Source organism: Geotrypetes seraphini, chromosome 1 (assembly GCF_902459505.1).
Source record: "Geotrypetes seraphini chromosome 1, aGeoSer1.1, whole genome shotgun sequence".
Taxonomy (NCBI): Eukaryota; Metazoa; Chordata; class Amphibia; order Gymnophiona; family Dermophiidae; genus Geotrypetes; species Geotrypetes seraphini.
The window spans coordinates 352,952,361-352,964,442 of NC_047084.1; the positions used below are offsets into that span (position 1 = coordinate 352,952,361).

The following is a 12,082-nucleotide window of genomic DNA, read 5'->3' on the forward strand; positions in this document are numbered from 1 at the left end:
ATAGAAATGGCTGGTAACAGTGCCATACAATCAATAACAGCAGATAAAACAGTAAATGATACAAAGGCCAAGGTATCGCCGAAATGGGAGGAGTGATCCACTACCCCCCACTGAGGATAAACCAGGAACACATGCATCGGCCAAAAAGAGGGTGGGTTACTGAACAGAGCGAATACCACCCACCTAGAAAAGAAAACAGCAATAGGCAGAGAACTCCCAACCCCCTTCTCAGGACAAGTCACCATCAAGAACATTCCATTTCCCCCATTGACCCCATAAATTTTCAACGTATATTACCCACCCCAAAGAAACCCCAACTCAAGGAGCAGCATCCACACCTGGCAACACTGACAGACATACAATCAATCATTCATCCACCACACTCGCTCCCCAGTCAACCCCCTCCCCCCCCCACACACACCCCCATGCCGAGAGACTAGAGGTAACCGCTGGAACACTCTCCACAAAGCCAGGTATGCTCTGACCTCTGGATTAGTAGAACGTTTATGATAGCAAAGCTCAAACCGCACCAGCTCAGACATCTGAGCGAGCCAACTTTCCAGAGGGTTGGACCCCTCCTGAGTCCAATACTGTAAAATCGTGCGTTTAACTGTCAATAAGGTCAGATAAATAAATCGCCGCTGAGATGCAGTGAGGCCTTGTGCCTGATCACCAAGAAGCAGCATTTTGTAATCCCAATCCAGGTCCCGCTGTAGGACCAATTGAAGCTGCGCAAAAGAAGAGTTCCATAAAGAGAGGTCGGGACACTCCAAAAATGAATGCAATAACGTACCTGTGGCCCCTTTGCATCTAGTACACAGAGCTCCTTCCCAGAGACCCATGTGTGCACCCCGCTCCCTAGTAATGTAGGCCCTATGGAGGATCTTAAATTGGGTCTCCTACCAAGCCGTGGATTTCACAAAAGTGTACAAGGTGTGAAAGAGCTCTTGGAATATATCAAAAGTATAGGACGTCGCGAGGTCCCCATTCCACAAGTCCCGTAGATGAGTCAAATGCCCCTGAGAAACGGAGGATCGGGCCACTCGATACTACACTGAGTGAGAACTTTGGGAGGCTGGCACGCAAAGTAGAAATTCATCGAGAGGGCCACAGATTCACCCCAAGCCATACCGAAGGCGAAGACTGAAAATAACGTCTGGCTTGTAGATAAGCAAAAAATTGCTGTCGAGGGATGTCCCACCAATCCTGGAGTTGTGCAAATGTGAAAAAAATGCCCGTATCCCTATCGACCAAGTGGGAAAGAGTGAAAGCCCCTCCCAGGAAGCCCAACCTGCAAAAAGAGAGTGGCCGAGTCCCGGTAGGAAACTGGGGTTGCCCTGCAGTTGTAAAAGAGGGGAGGCCAAAGGTGATCGAGCCTGCGCCTTGCGCCACCACCTCCAGGCCATACAAAAAGGGTGCAGAAACTGCAATTTAGAGGCCAGAACACCCCCCTGGCCGCTGGGCAAATGCATTAGATTTAGAAAGGTGAAGGGCGCACACCTGCCCGCCATCCATCCTGGAGAGGAAAACCTAGCAACTCCTTTCACCCCCTTGTGAACAAAACGCATAAGGGCTGCCACATTATATGGGTGAACATCGGAAAGCCCCAGGCCCCCTTCCTTCTTAGAAAGGGTCAGCTTCACGTAGGCGAAATGCGCCGAGCGGCGATGCCAAAGAAAGGTAGTGAAATGGGAACACACTTTGCTGATATCACGCTGCAACACGCAGAAAGGAACCGTTTGTAGCGGGTATAACAGTTTTTACCAATACTGCCCTCCCCAACAAGGACAACGGGAGGTCCCGCAAAGCTGTACAAAGAGCTCCAATTTTGTCTATAGCAGCCCCAATATTACATTGATACATAACCCGAGGATTCACATGCAGGTAGATTCCAAGGTAGCGCATCGGTTTATGCACCGGAGGAATCTGCAACCCATCATACCAGGGCTCCCATCCCAGCCCTGTAAGAGGTAATAGTTTGGATTTCTCACAGTTCACTTTAAGACCCGAAAGGGAGCCAAACTCAGACACCAAACGCAGCGCCACTGGCAAATGTCGGGAGGCCTGATCCAGAAAGAACAAAATATCATCCGCAAACAAAGTGATACGACACTCCGTGCTTCCAATCTGGATACCTCGAAGCTGAGAGCAGGAGCAAATTTTAATGGCTAGTGGTTCAGTGGCCAGGACGAACAACAGGGGCGAGAGGGGGCACCCTTGGCGCGTCCCCCCGCATAGCGGGAAAGAAGGCGGCAAGCCGCCGTTTATAATGAGACACGCCTGCGGCGCAGCATATAGTCCCCGAATTCATTAGAGAAAAGTGCCATCTACTCCATACTCTGGCAAAACCCAAAAAAGGTACTGCCATGAAATACTATCAAAGGTCTTTTCCATATCAACACCAGCTATCACAGATGTGCCACCCCCTCCCCGGTGCTCATGTAGCGCTGTCAACATTTTAAGGAGGTTCATGGATGCATAACACTGAGGGACAAACCCCACCTGATCATCCCCGATAAGTCTGGGTAGGAATAAATTCAGCCGAGCTGCCAAGATTGCGGCCAGCAACTTAACATCCTGGTTCAAAAACGAGATTGGGCGATAAGATCCAACCTGAGTAGGGTCATTCCCAGGTTTTGGAAGCAAAGTGATATGAGCTAAGTTACACCGGAGGCCTGATGTATTAGTAGAAAGGAAATTGAAAAAGTTCCCCAATGGCTGGGCAAGAAGATCTTGCAAAAGTTTATAATATTCCGGGCCAAACCCATCTGGGCCCAGAGATTTGCTAAGCTTAAGTTTCTTGATTCCCGAACGGATCTCCTCCAAACATATGGGAGCATTCAGCCTGTCCGCCTGCTCCCCGGAGAGCTGCGGAAGAGGAAGATCCCGTAAGAAATGATCCCTTTCCTTCTCACATAGAGAGTGCTGTAAAACTCAACAAATTGCTCCCGAATTTGAGTCTCCTGAGTGATGCTTACACCCCTAGTATTCTTTATTGTCCATATAATTTGTTTTTTCCGGTATGGCCTCACCAAGTTTTCAAGAAGTTTACCCGCCTTGCCTCCCCATTGGTAAAGACGGAATTTCTGATGATAAATGTCTTGGCGAGCTCGTTGATCCAAGATATCATTGATCTGATGATGAATAATTTTGATCATCAGACCATCTGGTCCTGTCAAACTCGCCCTATGACGCCTATGCAAGGCCACAAATTGCGCTTAAAGATCAAGGAGTTTCTCCCCTTGTTATTTCCGTTTAGTGGCTACATATTGAATGATATGAACCCGCAATACCATTAGAAGCATCCCAAAAAACCACTGGGTCCACATCGTCAGTGCTATTATGCAGATTGTAATCCAACCAATGGGCCCGCAAGAACGCATGAAATTCTTTATCATAATATAAGGCTGCCGGAAACCGCCAGGTCCTTTCCTCCCTCTGGTTCGTGATTCCCAAAGTAAGAACTACCGCCGAATGATCCAAAAGTGAAGTATCATCAATAGTAACTCAATCCACCCGAGAGAACAGGGTATGTGGCACCAAGATGTAGTCCAGACGGGAATACATGGCATGAGGGTTGGAGTAGAATGTGAACTCTCGTTCGAAGGGGTGAAGGGTCCTCCACGCATCCGCCATGGTGAGATGTTCACAGAGAAAATTAACCCCCTGCTGGGCGGCATCTCTAGGCTGTGGCTTGGCAGGAGAACAGTCCAGAGTAGGGTCAGCAGCATGGTTGAAGTCCCCCCCTCCAACAATCAAATGATAGGTAGGATATTGGGCCAAAATACCCAAGAGCCCAGAGTAAAATGTATGACTATAAACATTCGGGGCGTAAAGATTACAAAATAAAAGCTGAAAACCCCAAAGCTCCCCTAATAAGAGGACATAACGACCCTCCTTATCCTGATTAGTCTTATGAATGTGTAAAGGTAATTGTTTATGCAACAGAATGCCCCCCCCCCCCAGCTGTCTGCTATTTAAAGCAGAATAGCTCACATTCCCCACCCAATCTCTATGCAGTTTCTCATGTTCAGCGGCAGTCAGATGAGTTTCCTGAAGAAATGCAATATCAACATGATGCTGCCAGAGCCATGTAACAAATTTCTTATGTTTAATAGGAGAGTGGATACCATCCACATTAAGAGTGGCGACAGTCAGGTTAACCATAGCTGCTCAGCAAAAAAAGCCACCACTGCACCCAACGGGCGATGGACATCAAACCATCCAAGGAACGGACCCGTCAGCTATGTCCAGCTCCCAGAGAAATGAGCATAATAAAAGGCAGATCCCTTGCAGCCCTAGTTCCCCTTCTACAAGAACACCCCTCCCTAATTCCTGGTCCCCCAGCCAACTAGCAACCACAACCACACCACAGACACACCCACCCACCCAACCCCTCCCCCCCAAAAGTCCACCCCAGGACCTCCACAATCCCCATCCCCAGAAAACCTTCTATACTCACCTGTCCAGCACCTCCCCTATCCCCTGGGTCAGTTAAATCTGTGACAACACAAAATCCACTCCCAGGGTAACCACCCCCCACACCTAAGCTGTATACCTATATTACCAGTACAGGGCCCCCCCCCCCACAGTTCCTATGTAAGGATCTTCATCTCACCCCCTAACCCAAGTGACCCCGGAACCTGAGTAACAAAAGTATCACTTTCCCCTCTCCCTGTTGACAAGTAACCTGGTATGGAACAACCGTAGGCATATGGGAGTGACCAAAGCATACATGAGAGCCAGCAGGCCAAGCAGAACATAAAATCAAAGCATGAAAGCAAACAAGCACTGGCAGAGTGCATAGTCCTCACCGAACAATAACAACAATTGAACTGCCAGCACTGTTTACATGAGGGCAGATACCAACAGGTACAGAAATGTCACAGAACAGGTTATAGACTCCCCACCTCCCTGACACTCACCCGACCACCCAAACAATAGAGAGAGATAATAAAAAGAGAAAGAAAGCTAAAACAAAACAGAGGTCAAAGAGTAGAAAGAGCAGAGTGAGAAGAGAAGTCCAACGATCCCGGCTAGTGGACATACAGGCCCCTCACAGCCGCCACGTGTAGGGGTAGGACTACCACCATGAACTCTCTCTATAGCGTGAGACAGCCGAAAAGGAGTGGATGAGGAAGATGAAGAGCGCAAAATAAGCTCAGAGCAGCAAAATTCTCAAAGCAGCAGGGATAGAGAGATAGGGTAGGCGAGAAAGAAAAAAGGACAGGACCAGAGAAGAACAACAAAGGGGGGGGGGGGGAGAAAACACAATGCATACTATGCAAGATAGGCAAGGGTCCACATGCAGCAGGGGGCAAGTCCCGATCTGAGTGAGCCGGCAACAGGCATCAACAAGCTCCGTAGCATCCACAGTGCATCAGCCCGGCAGTCCCTCCAGGAAGACGCGGATCTCCGCCGGGGTGGAAAAGTAGAGCGCCCGATTATCATGGTGGACTCGGAGTTTTGCCGGGTACTGGAGGGTGAACTGCATCTGCCGTTGGTGTAGCTGGATGCAATAGGGTGCTATCGCCTTCCGGAGATCCGATACTTTCTGGGAATAGTCTTGAAAGACCAAGATCCGCTGGCCCTCATAGGAGACTGTTTTTCGCCATGTAGCAAGCCAGAAGCCAGTGCTTATCTGCAAAGTTAAGGATGCGGGCTATCTCCAGCTGCAGTCTCCTGTCTCCTCGGCGCAAGCCCAGCCGATGCACCCTTTCGTTCAGTAAGGAGGTGTCTCCCGTTTCCATGTCCAATTCTTTAGGCAGCAATGTGGACACCAAGGTTCTTAAATCCTGCTCCATGAGTGACTTGGGCAAACCAATGAGCCTTATGTTGTTTCGACGGCTCCGGTTCTCCAGACCTTCCACCCGGTCCCCCAGCCTGCAAACCTTGTCCTCTAAGGTACGGGCCCCGTCCTCCAACACCACTGTACAGTCTTCCTGTGTGGACAACCTCTCCTCTACCTGCTGTAGGCACGTGGCTTGTCTCTCCAAGGTGTCTTTGATACCGTCCATAGTTGTTTGCAGTCTAGTAAGTTTATCCTCCAAGAAGGTAGTTAAGTATGTTTTCAGCTCCTCAATCGCATCAGCAAGTAGCGTAATTGTTGGGCTGGGTAGGGCCCGTGCAGGAGGTGTCGGCTTCGCCATCTTGGCAGGAGTGGAAGGGCCTCTCGGAAACCTAACAGGCAGGCAGCCCACAATATGCCCCACAAGTGAAGGTAAGCAGGGGGACCCACAAAGCACAGATGCAGTCCAAAAAGGCTGATTAAACAGCTTCGGGAGCAGGAGAGGTGCTGAAACACTTCTTTCTAGAATGAGTGCATTACGTGACCCCCGAAATGCTATGTTTGACATTGACTCAGATCATTGATTGAACCATGTCAACAAAAAGTGTGGAATTTTCAAGTGTAAAACTCCAAGCCGTCATAGGTTTCTATTCCTGCAGGAGAAAGGAAATCCATGAATGTTTGAAGCAAACATTGAGTGACAAATGCTCATCATACTCCAGAGTGAAGAAGTAGTGTGCAAACTTTCAGAGTGGAGATTTCGAGACCGAAAATGCAGCAAGGTCTGGGAGGCCTCAAACTGTGTCAGCTCCTGAATTTGTTGACCATGTCCATGACCTAATTTTATCAGATCAGTGAATATTAGCTAAAACAATTGCTGAGACACTATAGATATCCAGGGAATGTATTGGGTGTATAATCCATGAGCAGCTGAGTGTGCAGAAGTTGTCAGCCAAGTGGGTGCCCAAATATTTGAATGCTGACAATAAACAACCTTGAGTGGACACTTCCTAGTTGATTTTGCAGCATTTTCAGCAAGCTGGTGCCAACTTTGGAATGATTAGTTACTGTTGATGAAACATGGTTACACCATTGTGATCCTGAGACAAAACAACAGTCCATGCAATGACAGCACTCAAGTTCTCCAAAGCCAAGGAAATTCAAGATCCAAAGGTCAGCAGGAAAGATCATGGCCACATTGTTTTTGAATCAGGAAGGTGTTGTAATGACTGACAATTTTTCAAGGGGCCAAACAATTAATGCAGAATACTACTGTAACTTGCTGTGTCAATTAAAGAAGGCATTGAAAGAAGAAAGGAGAGAGAAGCTGGGGAATGGAGTTATCTTTTTGCAAGACAATGCACCTGCTCACAATGCTGGCAAAATGATGGATGTTTTGACACAGTTAGGGTTTCAGTGCATATACCATTCATCCTACTTACCAGATCTTGCTCCATCTGACTGTTTTCTTTTTCCAAACCTTGAAAAGAGTTTGAAAGGATGACAATTTTTGAATGATTTGGAGCTGATTGCAGCAGTGGAGCAGTATTTCAGTGGCCAGACATCAGACTATTTTTTGGAAGGGTCATAGATACTTCAAACATGATATGCCAAGTGTGTTGAACTTAGAGGTGAATATTTGGAATAATTTGTAAGTTTCATGGCTCCACATCATTCCCTTCTTGGTTAGGCTGAGAATATTTTAGCATCCCCTCCTCGTACACTAGCTCTGTGGCTTACATTAGTACTCATGCCTAAATTATAGGCATGTAATTTGCCTGTTTCATTAGTATTTTACAAAGGAAAGTAGACACCTACTTTCTTTCATAGAACTGACGCCACATAGGCACCTATTTATAGGTACATTGTTACAGAATTGCCCTCCACATTATATTTCTATAATGCGTGTGTGACAATGTAAATATATGGATGCAATTCACATACCTTTATTTCCATAATTAGATAGCAAAAGAAAATAAAGCGGCAAGAATCCATGAATTAGAGGAGAAGCTAAGTAATCTGGAAAAAGAGAACACGAAATTGATGAATTCTAATGCTGAGGAGCTCCGGACAACAAAGCAGATAACACTGGAAAGAGACCAGCTGAAATCACAAATGAAAACACTAAATAATGAGCTTACCACCCTAGCAGGTAGTAGAATACAACTTAATGTCTTCTAAATCAAACCAGCGTTAAATTTAGAAGGCCTGATATTTAAAAAAAGTTGTGCTCCTAAATTTATGCCCTATTTTCATTCAAGCAGGAATCTCACCCCCCCCCCCCCTTTTTACTAAGCCACAGTAGAAGTTTCTACCGTGGCCTATAGCTACTAAATGCTCCGGCACTCCTCTACCATGGCTTAAAGAGGGCCTAAGTTTTTAGCTATAAATTCATCTTAACTTAGGAGCTTAAAAGTTATGGGGTAAATATTCAGCTGACACCGGTCAGCTGGCCAGTGCTGAATATCGACTTAGCCAGTTAAGTTTATAGCAGCCAAAAATAAACCAGATATTCAATACTGGTCACTGGAAATGGCCTGGCATTGAATATCCACACTTAGCACCAGCCAAGGGAGTCAGCTTGGCTAATTCCCATGGTCTGAATATCAACCCCATTGTGTCCTGCTTGTCCTCAGAGAATTAAGGATTTTGGTGTATAATTTATATTTATTAAGGTTTTGTGTTATATGATATTAAGTTATATTTAAGTGTTTATATTACATTAATAAGAATTATGTGGTCAATATTCAGCTGATAGTGGTGAGCATTTTGCTTACTGATGATTGAGTTATTCCTAGGGTTACAAATGTCCAGATTTCCCCAGACATGTCCTTCCTTTGAGGACATGTATGGAGATCTGGATGGATGGCTTTTCAAAACCTGGCACTTTGTTTGGATTTTGAAAAGCTTCTGACAACGAGCGACATTGGGATGGGATTTGTATATGCATGGATGCAATGCAGCGACATCATTCGCATGTGTGTGACATCATCGCATCACACCAGAGCGTGTGCGAATGCAGTCTGATGTTGCTCGTGCAGGTCGAGGGGATAGAACATGGAGCAGGGTGGGGCTGGCCAGAATGAGGCAGGCATGGGGGGGCGGGGCATGGGTCTGGATTTTTTCCGTTTGGAAAATCTGGTATCCCTAGTTATTCCCGGATATTCAAAGCCAGACCTTGTCTGGACTTCGGCTTTGAATATCCAGTTATTTTTGAGCCGGTTAAGTCAATATTTATCATATATACAGCAATGGTTTACCGCATCAAGATGGAACAGCTGTCCCATTTATGCACTAAGCCTGGCCACTTAAGTTTGAATCCACCTATCCCATCCCTCCCAGGTTTACCACAGGCCTCTCCCCATCTTAAGCCTTGGTGGTGAGCCGGGAAAGGAGCAATCCCCCCCTCCCCCCCCCCCCCCCACAAGATGAAGTGTCTTATTCTTTCCTGCCCAGCTCTGCACCTACCATGTCCCCTCCTGGACACAGTGCAGGCCTCTCCTGGGCCTACCTTAAGCCACTGGTGGTCCAGTGATGAACTTGAACAGGAGCAATCCCCCCTTCCAGGAGGTGAGGTGTTGGGTCCTGCCCCATCCAAATCTCTACCCACTGAGCCATTCTGCCCCTTCCCAATGCAAGCCTCTCTCCAGGCCTACCTTAATCTCTGGTAGTTCAGCGGTGAGTTGGGGCAGGAGTGATCCACCAACACTCCTGCCTATGTTGAGTGAAAAAATATTTTCTCCAGTTTGTTTTAAATCTACTACTTAGTAGCTTCATCGCATGCCCCCTAGTCCTAGTATTTTTGAAAAGAGTAAACAAACAATTCACATATACCCATTCTACTCCACTCAGTATTTTATAGACCTCTACGATATCTCCTCTGAGCTGTCTCTTCTCTAGACTGAAGAGCCCTAGCCACTTTAACCTTTTCTCTTAGGGAAGTCATCCCATCCCTTTTATCATTTTTATTGCCCTTCTCTGTATCTTTTCTAATGCCACTATGAGGCTCAGTTTCAAAACAGGAAAACATCCAAAAGCCATCACAAAGGGAGGAATAAATGGCCATGGAGGCAGAAAACTTTCAAATAACCCTATAAGCAAAGTAATCACATGCTTAGGGCATCAAGGGAAGGGGGGCACCACAGAAATTTTTCATAACTGAATTTATCATTTTAATTAAATTTATAGCCATTTTCAAAATTTAATGAAAAATAAATAAGTTCTGTTTATAAAGCATTCTCTCTTGTGTCATCATGTTTATCCTGCAAAATAAAGTACACTGTGCTTGCAGATTGGAAGCTAAACAAATTTTGAACAAGTCTAGACACGTTTGAACAGAGCAAGTGACGGGGACTAGCTCATAATAAGTTCTTAGTTTAGTTGCCAACTGTCACTGGTGTTAATTGCAGGTGCATTCATAACCTCTTTTTGCTTTCAAAGCCTCAAACAGCCTCAAAGATGCTTAATGACTATTTCAATAGCACACTCAGTTCTGGTTCTTTAATCTATTAAGATGTAAGTATGTTTTATATATTTTGAATGCGTTTAATTCTATTCTTGGATATGAGCCCAGGAACTTATTCAAGTAATGACACAAAAGGTCCATGCATTCATTGTTGACAAAGTTAAATTACATTACATTACATTACATTACATTAGTGATTTCTATTCCGCTTGTGCCTTGCAGTTCTAAGTGGATTACATTAGAAGATGGCTGGTCATTTCCAGGCAATGACAATACAATTCTTTACATTACTTTACAATCCTAACTTTACATAACTTTTCGTACATAACTTTACAAAACTTTACGTGGGATTACTTTGCATTACTTTACATTATCTTTACAGTACTAGCATAACTTACATTACATTATTTTACATTATTTTACATAGCATAACTTTATTTTACATAGCATAACTTTTTAAGTTGTTATATCTGACGTTATGAGGTATTTGGTGGATACAATGTTTCTATATATGAATTGACTTATCGTCAATTGCGACTAGACTAGATATTGCCTGTGGAAATCTTCTAGTTATTTTAATTTGTCCGTTGATTCAACATCAGATCTATCACATATCGATCAGTTAAGTGTTGTACTTAGGTACTTAAAAGATGAACAGCCTATTGAACGCTTTTTAACCTTTTTGGAAAGAATCCCTGGTCCTCAGTCTCTGCCTCAAACTGAAATCCTGTAATTGCTCCTTGGACCCATTCCCCTCCTACCTATATGAGAACATTCCCGCTCAGGCTATTTCTTCTATCACCATTCTCATAAACTCCGCCCTTCAGTCAGGCCATTTCTCCCCAGAAATGGGTCATATCGCCTTGACCCCACTACTGAAAAAATCTGACCTTGACCCTTCCATACCATCCAGCTATCGCCCAATTGCAAATATCCCTCTCCTAACCAAGATGCTAGAGTCCATCATTTCTTCCCAACTCTCATCATACTTAGAGAGATTCTCTATTCTTTTACCCTATCAATATGGCTTTCGTCCTAACTTCAGCATCGAATCCCTACTGTCTTCCCTGATTTCAAGGGTTCAACAACTTCACTCTCAAAACAAGTTCGCCGTCCTCCTACAATTTGACCTTTCCGCTGCTTTCGACGTTGTTCACCATGATATTCTTGTTTACCAACTCTCTGAGATAGGTATCAACTCCACAGTCCTAGGTTAGTTCTCTAAATTCCTCCGCTCTCGTTCTTACATTGTTAACATGAATGGCACCTCATCCTCCCCCTGGAAACCGAATTGTGGAGTCCCGCAAGGCTCTCCACTATCCCCTATCCTTTTCAACATCTATATGTCCTCCCTAAAACTCCTCCACCTATCCCCCCTTGAAACAATTTACACTTATGCAGACGACATCCTCGTCCTCCTCGAGACCGATTCGAATCTCACCGACCTGTCTAAGAACATATCCTCTTGTATAATGAATCTACAATCCTGGGCCCACACTGTGCAAATGAAATTGAATGAGTCCAAAACAAGACTTCTTTGGCTCGGTCCAAAACTAGATCACCTACCCACCTCCATCCCACTACCCTCTGGCTCCTCTCTGCAGCTTGAGTTCTCGAGCAAGGTCTTGGGCATCATCATTGATTCCACATTGTCCTTCAATGACCACCTCCAATCCTTGGTAAAAAAATGCTTTTTCAACCTTCACATGCTGAGGAAAGTTAGATCCTGCTTCCATCAAAAACATTTTACCCTCCTTGTCCAATCCATCATCCTCTCCAGATTGGACTATTGCAACTCTATCTACTTAAGCCTAACTAAGAAAAACCTC

The 12,082-nt window shown here is 45.3% G+C and overlaps 1 protein-coding gene across 23 annotated transcripts in view; it reads left to right on the forward strand.

The window, feature by feature from the left end:
• Positions 1-12,082, forward strand: part of CCDC158 (coiled-coil domain containing 158) — a 1,147,529-nt gene that overhangs the window by 754,357 nt on the left and 381,090 nt on the right. For all 23 annotated transcript variants that reach the window (XR_004536446.1, XR_004536447.1, XM_033914104.1 and 20 more), the window contains one exon: positions 7,751-7,940. Coding sequence is in view for 21 of the 23 variants with exons in the window: in XM_033914104.1 (XP_033769995.1) it covers positions 7,751-7,940 (190 nt within the window). In the remaining 2 variants the exon portion in view is untranslated. The remainder of the gene's footprint in view (positions 1-7,750; positions 7,941-12,082) is intronic.